The sequence below is a fragment of the Microcaecilia unicolor genome, chromosome 8 (assembly GCF_901765095.1).
Source record: "Microcaecilia unicolor chromosome 8, aMicUni1.1, whole genome shotgun sequence".
NCBI classification, from domain to species: Eukaryota; Metazoa; Chordata; class Amphibia; order Gymnophiona; family Siphonopidae; genus Microcaecilia; species Microcaecilia unicolor.
Window position 1 is genome coordinate 205,774,447 of NC_044038.1, and position 24,566 is coordinate 205,799,012.

Below are 24,566 nucleotides of genomic sequence, written 5' to 3' on the forward strand. Positions count from 1 at the left end.
ACTTAAACAGTTAAGTGGCGCTATATAGAATCCGGGGGAAAGAGGGGAATTTTATAAACGGTGCCTAAAGTTAGGCAACTAAATATCCAGTGTGGCACGGTGACTCTAGGAGTATTAATAGATTTCAGCTTGTTTAAAAAACTGGGCACTAAGAGCCCCTTTTACCAAGGGGCCTGCGCTGGAGTCGGTGTGTGTTTTTCACGCGCGCCGAGGCCCTCTTTTACCGCAGCGGGTGTAAGGGAAGTCTCTCCTGCAGGAAATGGCAATGCAGCAAGTAAAGCATATGCTGTGCAGCCATTTCGGGGGTGGGGGGGGAGTCCTTATCGCCACTCACTGAGGTACTGGTAAGGGCTCCTATGCTAACCCAGTGGTAACCAACTAGCACATGGCACTGCCCGATTACCGCCAGGTGCACTCCAGCGCTACAAAAATACATATATTTTTGTAGTGCTGGATACGATGGCGAGTTAGGGGTGGAAAGTACTGCCAGGTTGCTGCAGTAGCCCAGTGGCCATTATTGGGCTTCCCACCGCTTAGTAAAAAGGGCCCTAAGTTAATATTCTATAACGGCAGAGTTAGGTGCCAAATCTGAAATATAATACATTTTGTTAAGTCCGCAGTTTTGCGCCTAACTTTAGGCGCTACCAATTACACCATGCCTATGGCTGGCGTAAATATTGATGCTTAAAATCAGCAGCTGAGGGCCTAACATAAAGCATTTTATAATAGTCGTTAACGCCCATGACCCACCCAAGCCCCTCCCACGGGAACGCCCCCTTTGCAGTTATGCCTAAGTGCACTTTTGAGCCTAACTCTGTTTCAGCCCTGTTTTGGCGCCTAACATCCGTTGTCCTGTTGCCACATGCAAAAGGTGGCGCCTAATTCATGTGTAACTTTAGGCACCATTTAAAGACTTCCCCTGAAAATGCTAAAATTCCCAGTAGAAGCAATTGCCAAGGAATTAGGATTCCTAAGAATCACATCTGAGCTGGCTTGTTTCCAAAAACCAAAATGAAAAACAGTGACTTGATGAATTCCTGGCTCAGAAACCACATGCAGGAGAGATGGCAGTTGGACTGGCACCAATCTGCTTGTTCAGTTCACCTGGCAACCCTCCCTTAGCAGCTTAGAATAATTGGGCAGATTAGATAGTCCAATTGGTCTTTACTCGCCATCATCTACTGTGTCACTGCCTCTTTGCTGAAATAAATCTCCTGATGACTGAATATTTAAATTACACGTTTCTATTTACATGAGGTTTGTTTAACTCCATTTGTTTTAGCTTTCGTTCGGAAGTTGTCTTTTGACTGGTGTATGACAATTGCTGGCAGTTCCATTCTTCTTTGCATTGATGTACACGTAAGTTTTAAGGCCCTTGAGAGGGGCTGATGGACTATGGAATGTGAGAGACTGTTTGGGGGGTCTGATGTTAGAAGCACTCTGAAGCTTTGGGCTATATTTACAGGCCTCCACCTCCAGCAGTTGTGGCTTCTTGTTTTCCGTTTTCTTCTTGATCACAGAGTGCATATGATTTTGAGGATATGACGTATCACCAGTTGCATCATCAGCTCTTGCGTGTCTCTGACATACATATAACTGACTGGATTCTGCTTCACAGTGCAAATCTTTCCTGAGTTGGTTGCTGGTTTGAGCAGGAGGAAGTTTGGATAAGCTCTCAGGGTGAACTAGCTGCTTGTTCGATGCTTGATTATGCCAACATTTACTTTTCCCAGGGCTTCTCACACAGCGGCTAGAGCTGCTAGCACTTTGAGGCCTGGATCTGACAGCTTTCCCCTTCTCATTCTGTGTAGTTTGTATCTGCAGCCACTCTAAGTGTAGAAGTCGATCAACGTACTTCTCAAGAAACCCTGCTGGCGGAGGCCGAGGTGCATGTTTGCCTTCTGTGTTAATAAAAATAGCCAACTGATGTAGGTCCCAGGAGTTAAATGGTGGTGGTAGGAAGTCTGGGTAATAGTATTCTGATTCTTTATATCCCAGCTCAAAAAGATGATCAAAACTTCCTGGATCAATTTTCTCAGCACGGAGATTTAAATCTGGTGGTGTGAAAGGGGAAGGTGGAATAGGAATCCTTTCTGAGTCAGAAAGGTCACTGGCACTGTCCTCATCTGCCTCCTCTTTAATAATCCTGATGGATTCAAAGTCAAGGAACATCTGCCTTGTACCCTGGGAAGGGTAACAACCAACTTCTGTCACATTTCTCAGGATTTCAGAACCAGCCTTTTTGTTCAAATAAGAATTCTGCAATGAAGTAGCTTCTGTCCTTCTGGGGTCATCCAATGAGCTTCCCCTTAAGCTTGAGGAGATCTTTTTTTGTGACACAGATTCACTTAGCTTTTTCTCTGAGGTTACCTTCTTGGATTCCTGTATCTTGTGAGCAGATGAATGAGCATTCATAATTCTGTGGAAACAAAAAACAATTACTACCAAAACGTCTGATTCATGAATCTGTAACCTAGAATATTCATAAGTACATGAGTATTGTCATACTGGGACAGACTGAAGGTCCATCAAGCCCATCATCCTGTTTCCAACAGTGGCCAATCCAGGTCACAAGTACCTGGCAAGATCCCAAAACAGTACAATACATTTTATGCTGCTTATCCTATAAATACAAAATCAAAGGAAGTAGAGCACTCACTCGGAGTAATAATCAACCACCTCTGTGATAATTTTTCTTTTTTTCTTTACTTTCTTTTTGATAATCTAGATACCTAGAGAAAATCTGAGCAAGGCTGAACGTCAAGCTTTGCATGCTTTAAAGAATAACAGAAATGTGGTAGTGAAAAGAGTAGACAAGGGGGGGGGTGGTGCTGTGGTGGTCATGGATAGAGAGCATTATGTTGTGAGAGAAGTAGATTCTCAACTAGCAGATGTTTCGGCTTATCAAGAATTGCATAAAGACCCTACATGTGAGTTGCAAAGGACAATTAAGGAGATCACACAGATGGGTCTTGAAGAAGGGTTCTTGACAGGCAAAGAGTATCAGTACTTAAACAAGAAAACACCCATGATTCCAGTACTGTACACACTACCTAAACTACATAAAGATCCACAGAACCACCCGGGGAGACCCATTATGTCCTCAAGAGGATCCCTTTTAGAACCTCTCTCCGTATACGTGGATTCATTTCTGAAGGAGTTCGTGACAAGTAGTCCATCTTTTATCAAAGACACCACACATTTCCTAATTATACTGCAGAAAATCCAATTACCTGATATTCCGGTTATAATGGCTACATTAGACATTAAATCTCTATATACAATGATCCCTCAACCTGAATTATTAAGAGAAGTGGGAAATGATTTGGAAATTCGTCCAAGACCACATGATGTTCCATCTCAATTTTTGTTGGAATTAACCAGATTAGCATTATGTAAAACATTTTTTCAATTTAAAGACAAACTATTCTTGCAACGATCGGGGGTGGCCATGGAAGCGACATTTGCTCCTACATTAGCAAATCTGTTTATGGCGGCATTTGCAGATCGATGGCTGCGCCATTGCCCATTTAAGTCCAAGATTGGTATCTGGCGTCGTTTCCTAGATGATGTTTTTTTACTATGGCTGGGCAGCATGGAGGAATTAACAGATTTCCATGCATGGCTCAATCAATGCCACTCTAAGATACAATTCGCAGTCACAGGCTGAAATAACCCTGAATATTCAATGCCAGGGCATTTCCAGCTTCTTGCATTGAATATCCGGGTATCTGAAGTTAACCGGGCACTAGATGATATTCAGCTCAGTGCCCGGTTAACTCTGCAGATAAAGTTAGGACTACTTTTTTTGCTGTCCTAATTTTCACCACATACCTAGCTGGCTAGCAGACTAGATAGCATAACATAGCATTTATTCTTAGATTCCACATATATCAAAAACTAGTTCAATATGGATCACAATTACAAGAATAGCCAGGCATAACTATAGTGAAATTACAACAATCTCTAACATAACATAATAATCTCTCCAATTACAACAAACATCAACAAAATATCAATGACATATTATAAAATGTCTGAAATAAAAAAAGTCTTTAAAAGCTTTCTAAAAATGCTATAATCTGTAATAGATCTTAAATCTTCTGGAAGAGATTTCCAGAGACTTGCGGCCTGAAATGAAAGAGAGGACTCTACTAAACAAGAAGATTTCATCCTTATTGGACTTGGGATAATAAAAAGACTCGCATCACATAATGCCCGAGATCTTCTCAGTGGAACAAAATCAAATAAAACATACATATACAATGAAGCACTACCTTGCAGAATCTTAAATAAAAATCAATAAAACTTAAATAATACACTAGCCATTAACCAGCTAAGGGACCCTTTTATTAAGTCGCGTAGGCGCCTATGCACACCCAACGCGCGTCAAATTTGAGCTACCACCCGGCTACCGCATGGCCCGTGCGGTAATTTCATTCTTGACGTGCATCCACTAGGCACGTTGGAAAATATTTTTATTTTCTGGTGTGCGGGCGGCAATCGTCATTACCATTACTGCCCGGTTACCGCGTGAGACTTTACTGCTAGGTCAATAGCTGGAGGTAAGGTCTCAGACCCAAAATGGACACGCAGAAATTTTCATTTTGACGCATGTCCATTTTGGCAAAAATGTTTAAAAAGGCATTTTTTACAGGTGTGCTGAAAAATGATTCCGCGCGCCCAAAACATGCGTCTACACTACCGCAGGCCATTTTTCAGTGCACCTTTGTAAAAGGGCCCTTAAGTGCTGAGTCTAACCAAGTCGGCCCCTAATCTAGCCACTTAAGGAATGGCCAGTTAGAGCCAATATTCAGCCACACTACCCAGTTAATGCCACTGAATATCTGCTGCCGGCCAGTTCAACAGGGTTTAACCGAGCAGTGTTACCTGCTGAGAACATGGTGGATTGGGTGATATTCCAAAAACCAGTTCAAAAAAGGAGGAAAAAACTTCCACAAGCAGCACAGCAACAACACAAGAGTGGAAGATGCCACACAATGTCAAGCTGGAACAAGACAAAAGTTTATTGGTCCAAAAGTTCAAACAATACTGACAGACAGACCAAACACGGTCAATGTTTTGGCTATACAGCCTTCAACGGGGTCCTCAAATATCAGCAGGAATTTACCTGTACACAACAAAAAGAACATAGTCTGAATATTAAAACCATAGTGCAGCATTGTTGAGTACAGCACGTTATTTCCTGTGAGAACGCACTCTACTCAACAATGCTGCACTATGGTTTTTAATATTCAGATTACGGTCTTTTTCTTGTGTACAAGTGAACTCCTGCTAATAATTGAGGATCCCTGATGAAGGCTGTATAGCCGAAACATGGACCGTATTCGGTCTTTCTATCAGCATTGTTTGGACTTTTGGACAAATCCAGCTTCACATTGTGGGGCATCTTCCACTTTTGTGTGGTTGTTGGATTGGGTGACATGGGAGCCAACTTTTCAAAATTATTGGGGGTGCTAAGCCCAATGGAAATGACCCCTCCCTGGACACATACAAGGAATTTTCTCAATATTGGGGGTGCTCAAGCACCCACAGCATCCACAGAGTCGGCTCCAATGTTGGGTGATATGGCACTATTGCAAAGGCTTTATGATTGACACAAGCATGAGTAACCAGACAGCTTAACATTTCATTTATTTATATATTATTTATTTTACAAAAAAAAAAGAAAAGAAAACAAAAAACACATCTTTCTAGAAATAGGCATTGAAAAAAAATCATAACAGAAAACAATTTCATCCAAGAAAAATGAAGATTAAAATAAAAGGCAAAAAAGAAAACAGCACATAATAGTATCCACTAAGTAAAAACAGATCAAAAAATCACGATTTCAAAAGTTCTGCACCAGAGAGGTATCTGAATAAATAGTGTACATTCATTATGATGATCAGGATTTTAAAAAAGATACGCCAATCTTAAGTATCAAGCTAAATTCTTCTAAGAAATGTAAAGAGAAACTAGCCCCAATTTTCAAGACCTTGGACGTCTTGAAACACATATTTAAGGGGAAAAAAAAGGATATATCTCTTGGTGGAAAACAGGACCTAAGGGTAGAGTCCCATTCTGATTAAAACACAAATTCAGGAATTAATGTGACTTTAATCAAGAAAAAGAACAAGAAACAAAACTTTCTAACAAACTAGATATTAGAAATGTTTTCCAATGGAAAATCATTTTTGTACAGTAATGATTTCTCCCTTAGTATAAAATTAATTCCTAGCTTTTTAAAATCATGCTACAGGTGAAAGAGAGACTGCAAGAATTTTTAATGTTTCCATAAGTGTCTTAGGCCACTACCATCTTGGATCAGAACTTAAATTTTGAGGCACTAACGAGAGATGTAAAAGAACTATGATTTACTCTATTTCCATCTTCAAAGAATGGTACTAAAGGGAACAAATTAGGCGCATACATGTGTCCAACCCACATCAATTTGGAACTACCGTCCGGCTACCGTGTGCCCCAGGCGGTAAATCCATATTTTACGTGTGTCCGAAAATATTTTTTATTTTCTACCACACGGCACTAGCAGGGAGGTAATTGGAAGTGTACGCACGCTGACGTTTACAGCCCACTAAACATGTGAGACCTTACCGCTATGTCAATGCATGGCGGTAAGATCTCAGGCCCAAAATGGACACACACCAATTTTTATTTTACCGCACATCCATTTTCGGCAAAAAAAAAACGGCCTAATTTGCAGACACACTGAAAAATTGACCTGCATGCGTCCGATACACGCGCCTACAACAGCGTGGGCCATTTTTCGGCGCACCTTAGTAAAAGGACCCCTAATTGAGGTTAACTTGGAAATATGTCAGTACAATACAAACAATACCATTCTTATGCCTGTCTCTCTCTGTACAGAGTTGGCAAAGTAACACAGTAAACCCCCCCCCCCCCCCCCCCCCATCTTTGCTTTTAATAACTGACCCGTAAAACTTAGTTTAGCCTTGGATACTGGAAAAGGAATCAAAAGGGAATGAATTTACTAGCACTAAAGACTTCTAGACAAGGACATACCAATTTGTCAGGGGAAGTAGAGGAAGTGAGCCTTTCAACGCTGATAAAAACATCTGTGCTGGGATGTATTAACATATTTCAGTACGTACACTTATAGAGAAAATTTACAGATGTGCAGAAAGTAGCAATTCAAATATATGTAGTCACTAGAGCAACTCTAGTTCCAGGTCTGAAATTTAAAGCAGTTTTGACTCCTACAAAATTATATCCACTGGATGGCAGTACAGACTAAATTATTATGAGATGATTATATTAATTTTCAATCAATACCAATATACTGATGTTACCAGGTAACAGTGTAGCTAATATTCTAGCTTTTTATAAAATATGGAAACATAATAATGAGACAATAATATGTAAATTTGTGATTCACTCCAGAATATAACATGCAAAATAAAGGCAACGCTTTTCTCTCTCTATTTTCTTTGTGTATCTTTGGTTTGTCTTCTGTAACTATCAGGCTCATTTTCAAAAGAGAAAAACGTCTAAAAAGTGGCATAAAGCAGCATTTGGACGAATCGAGGGGACTTCTAATAAGACACTGACACTGAGATCTTAAAGGTCTAGAAGGACGATACACTCGTAATGATGTTGCAGTATTAAGGTTCATTGTGGAAAACTTTTAAAACTAAGAGCCTCTTTTTTTCAAGTTGCGCTAGCAGTTCCTGCCCAGCTATGCCGACAAAACCCATTCAAGTGGATGGGTTTTTCTCGGCATTACCGCACCGGGGACTGCTACCGTGGTTTGATAAAAGAGGCCCTAAGACTGAAATTTTATGCTGATTTTGCCAAATAATAGGCAACAATGTAATTTTAAAAGTAATGGAGTAATATGGTCCATTAGACCCACCAAGAATCAGACAAGTGGCAGCATTTTGAGCAACTTTACGTAAAAGAATCCCAACATTTCTTACAGCATAACAGACCGTTCCAAATTCCTATTAACCTATACTGGGTACCGTATGGAAAATCTTTACTCTAAGAACCTTTTCATTCTTACCTGTTTTGCTGATGAGATCCATTTATCCCATTTTTCTCCTTTTTAGTATAACTTCGTTGAACATGTCTCAAAGAGCTTTGAAAAACCTACAAAGATGTACATTATACTGTAAAGAAATTGATCATTCTGTGAAATCTGATCAAGAGCTGAGTAATAAAAAGAGTGTTACCTTTTTTGTGCTGTTTGGAAGATTATTGCCTGGTTTGCTGGGAGAAGATCTGAGCTGTGGCACTGGTTCCTTTGATGCTTTGGTTTCTGGATGCCCCTTTTCTCTTTTGGAACTAACAAATTTAGAAAAAATAAAACCTTTAACCTTTAAAAACAAGGCTCCTATTCACTGAAATTCTGCATGTCACTGCAAATGCGACCCTCTCCTCTCTACCGGTATATAAACAAAACCCACCGCCACTTATACACTGCCTCCCCCTGGATTTGATATACTACTACTACTTATCATTTCTATAGCGCTACTAGACGTACGCAGCACTGTACATTTGAACATGAGGAGACAGTCCCTGCTCGACAGAGCTTACAATCTAATTAGGACAGACAAACAGGACAAACAAGAGATAAGGGACTATTAAAGTGAGGATGATAAAATAAGGGTTCTGAATAAGTGAATAAGAGTTAGGAGTTAAAAGCAGCATCAAAAAGGTGGGCTTTTAGCTTAGATTTGAAGACGGCCAGAGATGGAGCTTGACGTACTGGCTCAGGAAGTCTATTCCAGGCATAAGGTGCAGTAAGGTACAAGGAACGGAGTCTGGAGTTAGCAGTGGAGGAGAAGGGTGCAGATAAGAGAGATTTACCCAGTGAACGGAGTTCCCGGGGAGGAATGTAGGGAGAGATGAGAGTGGAGAGGTACCGAGGAGCTGCAGAGTGGATGCACTTATAGGTCAATAAGAGGAGTTTGAAATTTATACGTTGCTCAAAGTAGGCAGCACAAATTTAGGAACTGATCACAGATCCATACACAAATTAATTAGTTAACTGTGCACCAGTCAATAATTGAGTGACACTCGCTTGTGACCTAAGTACTATGCATGCCTAAATTTTATAGTACGTGACTTTAAAGGGCATAGCCATAGGAGGGGCATGGGTGGGTCAGGAGCATTCCCAGAAGTTAAGCATGACATTATAGAATACTATTTATTTATTACATTTGTACCCCGCGCTTTCCCACACACAGCAGATTCAATGTGGCTTACATAGTAAATAGAATTACAAAGTATTATAAGGAGAATACTACAAATTGTAATAAACATAATAATAGTAAGTTTTTAAGAATAAGTGAATTGAACATGGAAAGGTAAACAACGTATGATAGGCAAAAAGGAAAGAGATTGGGAGGGGTATGGTGTAGGGAAGATGGAGAAGAGAAGACTGGGGGATGAGTATAAGGAGTTTGGGAGACATAGTTTAAGGTATAATCATCTTCAGAGCAGGAGTTGTGTGGGTGAGCTTATAAGGTTAAGTAGGGTCCTTAGGGTAAGCTTGCTTGAAGAGATGTGTCTATAACTCAAAACAAGAGTTTACGAGGATACCAATTAACATTAATAAAAAAACAACTGCAAAAATCAAAAACTTCATCTTGTAAGGATGCACACCGTCTTCCTGTTGTCCACAGCCGAAAATGGCCAAGTTTCGTTAACTTTGTCAGGGTTTTCAAACAGAGAGTAGTGGATGCTTGGAATGCCCTCCTGCGGGAGGTGGTGGAAACGAAAACAGTAACGGAATTCAAACATGCATGGGATAAACATAAAGGAATCCTGTTCAGAAGGAATGGATCCTAAGGAGCTTAGCCGAGATTGGGTGGCAGAGCTGGTGGCAGGAGGTGGGGATAGTGCTGGGCAGACTTATACGGTCTGTGCCAGAACCGGTGGTTGGAGGCGGTGCTGGTGGTTGGGAGGCGGGGATAGTGCTGGGCAGATTTATACGGTCTGTGCCCTGAAAAGGACAGGTACAAATCAAGGTAAGGTATACACAAAAAGTAGCACATATGAGTTTATCTTGTTGGGCAGACTGGATGGACCGTGCAGGTCTTTTTCTGCCGTCATCTACTATGTTACTATGTAAATGCTTTTAATATGAGTATTTTCCACCCGCGTATTTTCAAACAACACAGGGTCTGAAAAAAGGTGCAATGTCCTTGGGCAAAAATTAACCTGTATACTTTGCATCGTGGAGGAGTGGCCTAGTGGTTAGGGTGGTGGACTTTGGTCCTGAAGAACTGAGTTCGATTCCTGGCAAAGGCAGCTCCTTGTGACTCTGGGCAAGTCACTTAATCCTCCATTGCCTGCCGCACTGAGCCTGCCATGAATGGGAAAGCGCGGGGTACAAATGTAACAAATAAAATAAAATCTAACCCAACCTATAGAACATTTCTCCATAAAATAACAGTATTAGAGTGGCTAACATGATACAGCTTATAAATCCAGTTACTAGCCATGAAAACAATGTGAAAAGTCTAACATCCCCACCTGCATAGGCTATCTTGGCAGTATTTAATTAGGTCTGTATTATAGCAATACAAATACCTAGGAATATTCCAGGACCAGTTTAGAAACACTGTTTTTTTACAAAAGAAAATGACCCTCAAACAATAATCTAAAGGCAAATCAGGAACCAACCACTTTTCGTTTCTATTTCTTGCAAAAACAAAATAAGTTAAAAGTTTCTGAGAATTCCTCCTACATCAATGAGTTTCTCACTTTTTTAAATCCTACAAAGACACTACTATGCTGTTTATATTGGTAAGGCTGCTATTATTTTTTCTTGCAATGTGCGCAGCCTAATTTTATATAGGGCATCCAGATCAGGAAATTGACCTTTACATCTGAGTATACAAGACTGTGAAAAGTATTTGCAGAACAATTAAAGTATTTTATAAAAGGCTCACTGAACGTGGAGAAATTAGGCCTTACCTACTAATTTTCTTTCCTTGTATCCCTCCAGACCAGTTCAGACGTGTGGGATTTACAGCAGGCCTGTCCAATGCAGCACAACTACTAGCACTACCGGCCTTCCTCCTCCCCGGGACATGAGCCTGTCTAGCTGCCCACTTCTCTTCATATGACCCCACTCTCTAGAACTAATGCTGGAATGGGAAAGGGGTGGGATTTGATATACCGCCTTTCTGTGGTTACAATCAAAGCAGTTTACATATTATAAACAGGAACTTATTTTGTACCTGGGACAACGGAAAATCCTGTTCCGAGGGAATGGATCCTCAGAAGCTTAGCTGAGATTAGGTGGCAGAGCCAGTGGTTGGAGGCGGGGCTGGTGGTTGGGAGGCAAGGATATTGCTGGGCAGACTTATATGGTCTGTCCCAGAGCCGGTGGTTGGGAGGCAGGGATAGTGCTGGGCAGACTTGTACGGTCTGTGCCCTGAAAATGACAGATACAAATCAAGGTAAGGTATACACAAAAAGTAGCACATATGAGTTTATCTTGTTGGGCAGACTGGATGGACCATGCAGGTCTTTTTCTGCCTCATCTACTATGTTACTATGTAAATGACTTGCCCAGAGTCACAAGGAGCTGCAGTGGTAATCAAACCTAGTTCCCCAGGTTCTCAAGGCACTGCATTAACCATTAGGTTACTCCTCCACTCCAGCAACTACTGAAGACTGCACAGAACCTGCTATGTTTGGCCTGTGTTGACATGCCAAGTGCACTCAGATACTGTGATCCCAATCAGCACCATCTGTTCTCCCTTCCCCCTACCCCAGCGGGCGCCTAAATTGCCCTCAGATTCTCATGTTATCACAGCTGTCTGAAGCTCCATTCTTTTCTTTTCTTATTTTTAATTATTTTATTCAGCCCTTGCCCAGGTAATCCTACCTTTGGGTCCCTACCAAAAGTAAAGGAAGAAAACAGAAGGCACAGCAGCCAACAACCCAAAGCTTAACAGGGGGAAGCCAGGAATGGGAAGAAACAAGCCTCTCTAGGTTTAGCAGTCCCAGCCAATCCTAGCCATCATCTAAGTGAGCTTCTCTCCATTCCCCCCCCCCCCCCCCAAACCTCCCAATATGGGTCATCCTTTTTGCAAAAAGAGAGCACCCCAATCCAAGGCTAGAAAAATGTTTTATCTGTGACAATATCAAAACTGCACACACTTATCTCATCCACCATCTGCTGGAGACAGCAAAATACTGCCTAGTTATGGGCTACAAAGGACCCTTTTTGCAGAGTGATGTCATCAAATCAGTGGTTCTCAGTCTCCACCTGCTGGTAGGACTGAATAAATCTCAACCATTTCGACTGGTCTGGAAGGATGAAGGAAAAGGAACCTTTTGTAAATATGCATACGGTACTGGAAAAATACATAGTAACATAGTAGATGATGGCAAAAAAAAACCTGCATGGTCCATCCAGTCTGCCCAACAAGATAAACTCATATGTGCTACTTTTTGTGTATACCATACCTTGATTTGTATCTGCCATTTTCAGGGCACAGACCGTAGAAGTCTGCCCAGCACTAGCCCCGCCTCCCACCACTGGCTCTGCCACCCAATCTCGGCTAAGCTTCTGAGGATCCATTCCTTCCGAACAGGTTTTCTTTATGTTTATCCCACGCATGTTTGAATTCTGTTACTGTTTTCATCTCCACCACCTCCCGCGGGAGGGCATTCCAAGTATCCACCACTCTCTCCGTGAAAAAATACTTCCTGACATTTTTCTTGAGTCTGCCCCCCTTTAATCTCATTTCATGTCCTCTAGTTCTACACGTATTTGTTGGGATGCAATGCAGAAAAAAGCCTTTTTTTTTTTTTTTTTTTTTACAAAAGAACACATTCACAAATAGAAAAAATACATGTATTTGCAGTTCAGAAGAAACCCTTTTACTAAAGAACACATTCACAAATAATGTTCTCATCACTTGGGGCTTACATGTGTAAGTAGCACAATTTTGCTACTTATAAGTGCAAAGTAGTAGATTTTGCAAAACTAGGTGTATAAGATCAGCCAAAGAAAGAGTTGAGCTCCAAAATTCAAACTTTTGCCACTTTGAGCAGGTTTTTAACGCTACAGCAGGCGCATTCACTCCTCAAGCTCACCTCCAAAGCCCAGGTCCAACAAGGACAGCTGCTAGTTATGTGTAATTCAAAAGCTCTTATTATTGCCTACGTTTATTTATTTATTGCATTTGTATCCCACCTTTTGGTAGGTTCAATTTGGCTTACGTGGAACAATGGGGACGGTTACAGAGTATCGAGCGGGGTTAGTGGTTCGAAAAGAAGAAGAGAGTCTGTGGAGCTTCCTCGTGGTGAATATTGATCTCGGTTAGGAACATAGGAGATTCTAGGGGGACTACCTTTCAAAAGTTTAAAAAGTTATAGGAGAGGAGTCGAGAAAGGACAGTACAATATAGGGTTGGGTTACATCTTTGGTAATGTGGGATTCCAGGTCCAGTGGACAGAGGGTACGTAGTTCATAGGTTAAATGGGTTGAAGTCTTTGAAGTGTGTGATGGATGTGTAATACTGGTTGGTATTGAAATTTTGCCAGCTATACATGAACTGTCATTCTAAAGTACAAAAAACACATATGTATACTTTTAAGTCCTACCTAAACCACAAAAGTGTAAACAGAAAAGGGTGGGAGGTTGACCACCGATAGCAAAGACTGGAAAAAATGGACTTAAAAGCAAAAAAAAAACATTTATTGAAAAAAGACTCGACACAAACGTTGAACATTTATTGAAAAAAGACCATTTTCTCCAGTCTTTGGTATCCGTGGTCAACCTCCCACCCTTTTCTGTTTACACTTTTGTGGTTTCCCATGGGACGTTTGAGTTCTCCGTCTTGGCGGATTCTCTTGGACACATACTACTTAAACCACACACATATACATATACACACACTAGACCCACTTTACACATTCAGAGCTGCCGAGTTACCCAATTCCAGGTGTGGTGGTGGGGGGGGGGGGGGGGGGTGGGGTGGGGGAAGTATTTGGTCAGTCTTGGATTTTTTAAAACACTATCCTAATACATTTTGGGACCCTGCAGTATTGATTCTGTGGAGATAATCAGAAACTACTAACTACACACTGCATCAGTAAGTTCAAAACCAGGATTGGACACAAACGTCTCTCTCCTGGAGCTGGGTAACTTGGCAGCTCTGTGTGTATGTCAATTTATACATGTAAATCAGCTCTTTACATATGTAAATGGTGGCTAACCCTTCTAAAATTGCCTCCATAGAGTATAATCTCCACAGTTCTGGAAGGTAAGACCAGCGGGCTGTCATATCTGCTGTTGTAAACCCTCAATGACAATATTACTAAAATATGCCTTATGAACATTTGACTCATTCCAAAATTCTCAGAAAATGTTGGCCATATAAATAAATGAATCACTTGTGGTCGTGCTGCACTGTACTGTGTATCTTTTGCCAGTTAGCTACTGCTACTATAGCACTGACGTTTGGAACAGTCAGTGATACAGCGACAAAATCCAAGCTAAGATAATTTCGCTCTTTCTGCTCCTTCAAATTTCTGGCGCTCTTTTGTGTATAGTGTATGAATGCTATTTACCACATATTTTTGGACATTGGTTTTCAGTCAACGGATTTGGGGATTTTTGTGTATACGGATGCCTGCCTATGGAATCCTTTCAATCTCCTGGTTTAACATTTAAAAAAAATATAAAATGTAAGAAATAAACAAAATAAGATTTGGATATCCTACTATATAAATGAAGAGTGACCGACACAAATCTCTTCCGAGTTCCGACGTTGACCGGCGAGCACCGGGCGGGGATCGTCCAACAGCAGCTCCGAGGCGCACTCCGTCTCCAACAGGTACGATGAGCTACTGCCACCGCCGCTGCTGTGACCCGGGCGCTTTCCTCTGCCACCATCTCCCGGGGCGGCTTTCCTGGGCGGGGGCTCGGCTGCACCCGGCGTTGCTCCGACCGCTTTCTTGCCCGTTTTAATGGGCTCAACGGCTTGTACTAAAATAAATTAAGGGTTACGAATATAGGGAGCATCAATGATGTATAGAGCTTTCAAGTGAGCCATCTGCGGCTATACTCACTGAAATTCAAGCTCAGCTGTTGGTTCAGCCTATACCGAACTCCCTCTTGTTCCCTTTTCTAATAAAGTGTTACAGGATTGTGTATTTCTCTAGGCATCTGATACATCGTTTTTGGGATTGACTACTTTTTGGACTACAGCACTGACAGCAGTAAAGGGCCTCTCTTGTAGCCTCTCTCATTCCAGGAGAAAAGTTCTTTTTTCGGAACCTGTGACTGCACCACTCACAGGAAAGTTTGATCAATTACAATAAACAGCCCATTCTGTTTCCTATTCAGTATTATGAGGGAAGAATGAATAAAGGGCCCTTTTATTAAGCTGGTTAGGTGCTAAAGCACACTTATCACAGCAAAAATGGCCTAACGCAGGACGCACTAATGCGTTCTGCATTAGTTTTGCTATCTGTGCATGCTAAGCACATGCTATTTATTTTTTTTGTATTTTTTTGGAGGGAGCATTTGAAAGGCAGAGAATATGCATGGATGCACTAATCAGCTGACATTACTGCCACGCTAACTGGTTAAATCCAATGACTAGGACTACTATATTCAATGTGTAGGGACATATAAATTACACTAGTAGAAATCCCAGCAACTTCTGCCTTAAACAAACATACAGTAGCAGGATCAATCATATTTCAAAGGATTTTTGCACCAATTTTTCAAATACTTCCACATCTTTTCATAAGTTTTATTTTTTTTTAAGTGAGAATGTATCATCAGAATTCACAGCATCAAAGTTGCTATCCAAAGAGTCAAAAGCAAATCTTCATCGATCCATCATTTTGACTTATATTTTAATTTTTGGATTAACTTTTTATAAAAAAATTTTAGGAGCAATCCAAAACTCTTTAAAGCTTTTTTTGCAACACTGGCACTAACTGATTAGCATGTCCGTAACGACGGAGCCCTTAGAGCTTTCTAATAGGAAGCAGTAATTGCTCCCATGCATGTGGACTACTGCAATTCTCTTTATTGTGGTATCTTATCCGAATTGCTCAAACGTTTGCAGTTGTTGCAAATACAACAACTAGACTTATCTATGGATTGAATAAATTTGATAGAATCTCTCCAGTCTTACATGATCTGCATTGGTTGATGGTTAAACAGCATATACAGTTTAAGATTATTAACATGATTTAACAAAACTGTGCATGGATTAAATTCTGAGGGGGTAGCTGATTTATTAGCTGACTTATTGCAAGGCAAACAGCTATGCTTTTCAAGGACATTATGTTCGGGTTTTTCATCCACTAAGAACATACGTTTTAAAACTATACATGATAAGTTATTTTCAGTCCAAGGAACTAGATTCTGGAATTTATCCTATATAATAAAAAGCACCTCTAACATTCTGAAGCTGACTCTGTGGCACTGTGGCAGTGTAGGGTTCGTAAGTCTGTAGTTCAGCGTTTCATTGGCTCTCACTGTCAATGAAGAACCAATCAGACAGAACGGAACTTGGAGGAGGGAAGTGGAGTGGATTGAATCTCTAACAAACAATCATATACAGGGAGGTAGGAACATCAGTGGAGGCAAGTGCACAGAACGGAAGGGAAGACAAACATTTAATCACTTTGTCACTCACACACATCACACATACACACACAGACATCACACACACACACTCAATCACTCTGTGTATCTGTCTCTTACACTTTCTGTAAAACACACTGTCACTCTCAGTCTCACATGGGCAACTGTATGTTGCATTCTCACGAGTAAGGAACTCTTCTGATGTGATTGTTAAACTGATTGAAGGGCCTGAACAAGAAAAACTTTTACCACATTGTAACACTGTTTACACAAAAAATATTGTATATAAAGAAATCTTACACATGTAAACAACAATTATATTCAGAATATAACCGTGTAAACATTAATGGCAGGAACTCATTACATTGCTAGCGCCCGTTTCCTTGCGTTAAGAAATGGGCCTTTTTTACTAGTTATCAATAAGCCTGAAAAAAGTTCAGTCACCTTTACAATTTCAGAAACTTTTGAAAACTTTGAGTCTTCTTAGGTACTTGAGTTTTAAAGATTTGTAATAAATAACATAGTAGATGACGGCAGATAAAGACCTGTACAGTCCATCTAGTCTGCCCAACAAGTTAAACTCATTACATATGGCATGTGATACTTCATATGTATACCTAGTCTTGATTTGTCCTTGCCATTTTCAGGGCACAGACCATAGAAGTCTGCCCAGCACTGTCCTTTGTTCTAAAATTTCTGAATTTAATGTTGAAGCCCTTGAAAAGCTCCACTCCAGACCATCCAAATCTATTCAGCCACAATTAGGGCACACACCATAGAAGTCTGCCCAGCACTGGTCTTTTTCTCAAACTTCTGAAGCTGAATCTGTCCAGCCATGGTCAAAGCGCATACTGTAAAAGTTAACCCAGTATTGGCTTTGCTTCCCAATTGTCAGTGTTGTTTTCTTATCTCCACTAAGCTTCTTTGAATCCATTCCTTCTAAACAGGATTCCTTTGTGTTTATCCCACGCATTTTTGAACTCCGTTACCGTTTTCATCTCCACCACCTCCCGCGGGAGGGCATTCCAGGTACCTACCACCCTCTCCATGAAAAAATACTTCCTGACATTAATCCTCAGTCTGCCCCCTTTCAAATTCAATTCATGTCCTCTAGTTCAGTGTTTCACAATTGTTGTGTTGATCAGTGGTGTATCTACATGGGGCCACAGGGGCCTCTGGTTTTGCTGGTGGGAGTCCCTAACCCCCGCCAGCTGAAGCCTTCTCCAGTGCTGGTCTCCTGCGCCACCGCATTGCCTGCCCTGCTCTCTCTTCCCCCTCACATCCTGTACACTCCTTTTAGTGAAACTGAGCAAAAAACTACCCAGACAAGATGGGTGCTGTGAACTGAAAAAGTTTGGGAAATATTGACCTATATTTTTCTGTTACTGGTTTAAAGTTTTCCTATTTATTTATTTATTCATTTATTTGACTCATTGAGCCCTGTATGATGAAACCCCTGCATATCTCTCAATGTTGATCTTTCCAAATGTCTCAAGTCGCTCACTGCGTTCATTACAGGAATAATGCCTGTACTTTCCCCTCCATCCTATGTCCACTTGAAATCCACACATAACATAGTAACATAGTAGATGACGGCAGAAAAAGACCTGCATGGTCCATCCAGTCTGCCCAACAAGATAAACTCATATGTGCTACTTTTTGTGTATACCTTACCTTGGTTTGTATCTGTCCTCTTCAGGGTACAGACCGTATAAGTCTGCCCAGCACTATCCCCACCTCCCAACCACCAGCCCCGCCTCCCACCACTGGCTCTGGCACAGACTGTATAAGTCTGCCCAGCACTATCCCCGCCTCCCAACCACCAGCCCCGCCTCCCACCACCGGCTCTGGCAGACCATATAACAAGACTCACAGTTCTTTTTCCCTGTCCCCTTTTTGTGGAATTCCCTCCCTGTTTATTGACATAAAGAACCATCCTTAACAAAGTTTAAAACCCTATTAAAAATGTATTTGTTCTCACTGGCCTTCAGCACTCAGATATCAACAACCTGGTTACTTACTTTCCTACTTTTTGTCCTTCGGTATGATTACTATTTCAAATGTCTGCAACTGTCCTGTCTTGAAATGGAGCTCTTTTCTCACCTTTCTTACTATGATTTTATTGTAAACCACTTTGACCTGCCAGTCAGTGAAGGCAGTACGGTAAATTTTATTAAACATTTACTACTGCAGCTTGATAAAAAGACCCCAAGTGAATTTAAGTTCTGCACCAACACAGTAAAATACACCTTATTTGTTGACTCCCTCTCATGCATAAGTTTACAGTTCTAAAATATTGGTGCTAACTTAGTAGAAACAGAAAATCAAAGTACAAAGTGATTTGTTTCTACTGTGTATTCTTAGCTGGAAAGTGATACTTAAGGGCCCTTTTTACCAAGTTGTGGTAAAAAGTGGTTTTAGAATGTCCTTACACAGGTTATTTCTGTGTACTAAGGCCATTTTTGCTGCAGGGGTAAAATAGATGATTTTTTTATTTGCAGTACTAATAGCGACACAACAATTTTCCCATGAGCGCGTGAGCCCCTTCCACCACCCATCATTCAGGCGGTAAGGGCTCACATACTAACCAAGTGCTAATCAGTTAGCACACGACAATGTAGCTGCGCTAACTGATTAGCACAGAAGACACCCCCAGACCTACCCCAGTCTTAAAGGGCCCCTTAGTCTTTAAAATATTATACCAGCAATTGTTCTTTTCACCAAACCCAAAACATCAACAGAACCCACGTTTTGAAGGGTGAAGGGCAGTGGTTCTCAACTTAGTCCTCAGAATATCCACAATGAATATGTATATTCATTGTGGATATCCTGAAAATCTAACTGGCTAGGTGTGCCCCAACAGGGCCGGTCCTAGCAATTGCAGGGCCCTGCGCAGACCAGTTCAGTGGGCCCCCCCTTGCCCACGCCCACCCACACCCGCCACCATAAGCCATAAGAAGGTTTAGAGCTCTCAGAACCCCACCTCACTCCATACCTTGATATGCATGCACCACGTTTCAGTACAGAGCAGCAGACAGCGGCAGCAATTTTCATATCCCGTCAGCTGCCGAGCCCAGAGCCTCCTTGCTGCTGTATCCTGCCCTTGCAGAAACAGGAAGTGACATCAAAAGGGGGTGGGACACAGCAGCAAGGAGGCTCTGGGCTCGGCTCCTGACAAGATATGAAAATCGCTGCCGCTGCCTGATGCTCTCTACTGAAATGTGGATGGATATATTTATTTATTTATTAGGATTTATTTACTGCCCTTTTTGAAGGAATTCACTCAAGGCGGTGTACAATAAGAATAAATCAAACATGAGCAATAGACAATTACAGCAGTAAAAATAGTCAAACAACAATACAAAGTATGGCATAGTATATTACTTACAATGTCAACACAATATATAATAGAATATTTTAAATGACAGTGTAGAGTATAAGCAAAGATGCAACATATAGATAGGTAAGAGAGTAAGAGGAGTTAGAAAATAAGGTGACTAATTTAAAGAAAGGTGCACATGAGGTCAGAGAGATGGTTAAATATTATCTCAGCTAGGGTTGGAGTGGATAAATATATCCTGCTGCAGTATGTGCATATTAAGGTACAGAGCAGGAAGGTGTTCTGAGACAGCAGGACAGACGTGCGGGGGCGCCCTGTGCAACCGCCCCTGTCAACCCTGCCCAAGACCAGCCCTGTGCCCCCAGCACTGGTTGAGAAAAGATATATTTTTTCAAAACTCACCTATGCTTTAACAATTCAGTGACAAAAATACCACAATAAATACATGAATTATAAGAGGTAAAGTTATCAATTAAGACACGTTATTCTATCATTACCTCATAGTATTTTAGCACACCCATTTTATGCAATGAGACCTAGTTACTAATAAACTGGGTTAACAGTAAAATAACCCATCTTAACGGTAGCCCACGTTGATAATTCCCACCTCCTCTAAATGATGCTGTACATCAAGTGATTAAATTGTTGGGAATTACATCGTGCAAATGTTTAAAATTAATATAAATTGCACTGTACGATTTGAAGTGCAAGCCCTTTCTAAATCACTGAAAGAGACTGATTTTAAAACTGCAGAGGAACATTTTAAACAGAACCTGTCATGATTTAGATGGATAAACACCTGTGTTCTCATTTCTATGACTCAAAAAACAAAATCGAATCCTGCTGATACGTGTACTGAGGATTCTACCCCTGCACCTTTATGGCCTGCTGGGTAGGACAGTCTACTGTCTCGCTCTCTGATTACCTTCTGCTTGATGAAGGATCTACAGCTTAGATAATATACTGAATCAAATGATGCTGATAAATAAAAAAACATTTTCTTACATTACCATTCGTGTATTGTTTCCCTGGCTTTGGCCTTCTGTCTTCTTTATTGCTCTGTCCAGCAAGGGGGGGCAGTTTGGAATGTCTGGTCCCATAATAGCTTCCTAAGGTTACCTACAACAGGATTCTGTCTTTCCGTTACATCTTTTTTTTTTTCAAGAAAGGGCTTCAACCTTTATATGTGCTGCATAAAAAAAAGGTGCAACTGTTACATACAAAAACATTCTCTGCTACATGCAAAACACATTTCTAATGCAATTCAAAGTGCTTTATACGGTCGGCAAGTCACAATGCATTCTTGAGCGCTACACATTTCTCCTAAGTTTGGTTTTAATATCTCCTCGCACTATTGATCTTGTCCTGTATTCTCGTTTTTCCATCACCACGAACCCTGAGCAGAGACAGCAGCACAGAGAACATAACAAGCATAGCCCCACCCCCTCCATCCTCCTGAGAGAGCAGATCTGGCATTAATTAAAGAGCATTATGGCTCAAGGACAGCATTTAAGAACCACGCCGATTTCTATAGATGAGACGACAGAGCTTAGGGAGACTAGATTCTCATCCCTTCCATGCCCCATTTTCAGTCTCGCAAATGGTTTCCTTTCCTCGCCCCCATTTTAATATCTAGTTCCTCTTATGTATGCTTTGAGCTGTACAAACATTGGAGGAACTCACCTTCGGTACTTAAAAGGAAGATGTTGGCATTCAACTGTGGTACGTTCAAACTCATAAAAACACATTTAGCTTTACTGCCTTTTGTTCCAAACAGACAAAAAAAGGGTTAACAGTAAAGACTGCCTCTTGCAGGGAAGAAAAAAAAAAAAAAAGACCTACAGACTGCTCCATTTTCCTTGAACACAAGTGAGGGACTGAGGGAATAATGACTTACTGTAACACAATACTCTTTAAAAGAAAGGTCAAACTAGACTGTAAACTAAAGGGATATTGCACACAAAACAACTCCCTTTAATAAAGAATAGAAAGAGGTAGAAATGCAAGACTGGCATATCCCTTGTTCCAAAGGTCAGACCTCTGCAGGTGAAGATGGTTCGGCCTTTGGCAGTGTTTGTGGAAACAGGACTACATGTAATTTGAGACCTACCTGCTTGGTTTGTTTTCATATTAAAACCTGAACAGCATGGCATATCTTGCAAAAAAATGTACAGTTAGGTAAATTGTGACAGTATGTAGCAACAACACTTTGAATGCCAAAATCTTCTGCAAACAGCCATTCATATAATTTATTTATTTTATTTTAAAATACTCAATAGTTTGCATACCCCAAATCTTTTGCAGATTACAAAGTACACATACATACATAAAATATATAAAACAATAAAACCAAATAAAACTTCCAACACAAAGTAATAAATCCTTCCCTTCCAATTGTAAAAATACTGTTTCATATCTGTGTAAATCAAACTTATTCACCTGCAGGTGCGTAGCCAGACCTCAATTTTTTTCGGGTGGGGGCACATTTTGCCCCACCTCCTCACTGCTCTCCACCCCCCACTGCAACTCCACATATCTGGGCTGGCAGGGTTCCCAGCAGAAGCCTTCCTCCAATGCTGTTCGCTGCCACACCGCCAACCCTGCTTCCCCCTGCAGCGCACATGCTTGGTTTTAATTAAATTGAGCATATGCGATGCCTCACGCATGCTCAATTTCACTAGAACTGAGCATGGGGGGGGGGGGGGGGGGGAGCAGGGCAGGCAGCACAGCAGTGAGGAAAGCTTCTGCTGGTGGGGCATGGGGACACCTGCCAGCCAAACCAGCAGACCGTGAGGGGCCCAGATCTAATTGGGGGGGGGGGGGCACAGGCCCCCAAGGCCCCACCACGGCTATGCCACTGCTCACCTGTAGCAAGTGTTAGAGGACAGCAGGCCAAGTATTCTCATAGCTGGTCAGCTGGGTGATATCATCCAACGGAGAACGGCGGTGCTGAGACTGACTAGCAAGACTAAGAACTTTCTGGTAGCATCCCACCTAGGGTACCATGTTTGTGAGAAAAAAACAGGACACAAAAAAATAAAGTGCCGGGGTGGAGGTGGATGACATCACGAGCCAAGATGGATGACTGAACTCTCAGCTCTGTATGCCCTGATACAAAATAATGGGTTATCCCTGTCATCTTGCTGATATTAGGTGCTTTATTAACATATTTCGAACAAACTAGTTCAGCACCTTTATCGGATAAAATGTTGCTGTCTCAGAAACCTAATCTCAAGGATTTTGCTTATCATCCGCACTCACAACCTCCACTCGCAGCGGTAACATTTCAATCGAGCGTTGATTTAGAGTACACAGTTAGTGTGGACATTTCACTGGAAGCTCTGTCTGAGTTCCACAAGCTTCTCCATGAAAGTAAAATGGACTTAAAAGAAGTATGAGAGGAGCTATGAACGCCAACCACAGATCTCTGAGGAGAGAACAGTGAATTAGGCAGGAATGGAGGATTCAGAAATGAGGTTAGATGAGCAACAGGATGCCATATTGGTTTTGGAAACCTCACTGACCACACAACAAAATGACCAGCTTCACTTAATGTACAAAGTCGAGGACCTGGGAAATTGAAGTCGCTGAAGGATACGGGGAGTCCTCGAAACAGCGGAATACAATAAATGTGAACTGGTGGTTCAAAAATTTGCCAGCATGCTCCACTCCAAAGATGACTAGGTTATTTTGCTAGATCACATCAAACTAGATAGTGCGTACCAGGTTACTAATCACCCTAGGGCAGTACTTCCTAAACTAACTATATTTAGTTCAAGGTACCAAGTCATTTCTGTGGTGCAAGGTCAGTGCCACTAAATCTTGATATACTTCAATGGAGTAGGTATCCCAAATGATAGGAGCCTTGGAATGAGCCTTATGTAGCATAGCCTCCTTAATTTTATAATCAGAAAATCAGGCAATAATGTCTTGAGGGAGATTCAGCCTAGGGCATTGGTTCCCAAACCTGGTCCTACAGATACCCCAGCCAATCAGGTTTTCATGATATCACAATGAATATTTATGAGAGAGATTTGCATGCACTGCCTCCTTGTTATGCAAATCCATCTCATAAATATTAATTGTGGATATCCTGAAAACCTGACTGAATGAGGTGCCTCCAGGACCAGGTTTGGGAACCACTGCCCTAGAGTGAATGTCTCTCAAGACATTATTGCCTGTTTTTCTGATTATAAAATCATGGGACTTTCTTTGCACATATCTCTGAGATTTTGGCAAAAAATGTAGACGGGATATTGATAATTGGAGGGGATTTTATTATTACTCTTAATCCAATTCTAGATAATTTGGCTACACGGGTTACCTATGGAAGGAAATACCGTGCTCATCTGTGCTCCTTTATCTCTCAATGGGGTTTCCATGATTTCTGGAGGGAGGTACATGAGGAAGAGAGGGATTATACTTTTTATTCTCCTACATATGACACCTACTCCAGATTGGATTTTTGGTTAGGTGATTCACTCCTCCATAAATGTGCTCATGGCCCTATATGCTAGCAGTTTTAAGGAACATAGGCCCGTCTGGGCTTTCTCTGCATCGGATACAGGCACTGTATAAATAACCATTGGCCCAGCTTAAATTGAATGGCTC

General features: G+C 41.3%; 1 protein-coding gene across 1 annotated transcript; it reads right to left on the reverse strand.

Moving 5' to 3' along the window:
• Positions 1–689: 689 nt before the first annotated feature.
• FAM217B (family with sequence similarity 217 member B) lies at positions 690–21,541 on the reverse strand. Its single transcript, XM_030212538.1, has 4 exons — positions 20,961–21,541; positions 8,214–8,325; positions 8,045–8,130; positions 690–2,419 (listed from the first exon to the last, which is right to left on the reverse strand). Exons 1-4 carry the CDS (start codon positions 21,053–21,055, stop codon positions 1,279–1,281), a joined length of 1,434 nt encoding a protein of 477 aa, XP_030068398.1. The 5' UTR covers positions 21,056–21,541; the 3' UTR covers positions 690–1,278.
• Between the last annotated feature and the right edge of the window lie 3,025 nt (positions 21,542–24,566).

Coding starts and splice junctions, on each gene's coding strand:
- FAM217B (XM_030212538.1), bottom strand. CDS start 21,055: ATGGGACCAGACATTCCAAACTGCCCCCCCTTGCTGGACAGAGCAATA. Junction 8,326..20,960: donor AACAATACACGAATGGTAAT/GTAAGAAAATGT, acceptor TAAATTTGTTAG/TTCCAAAAGAGAAAAGGGGC. Junction 2,420..8,044: donor GGATCTCATCAGCAAAACAG/GTAAGAATGAAA, acceptor TTGTTTCCACAG/AATTATGAATGCTCATTCAT.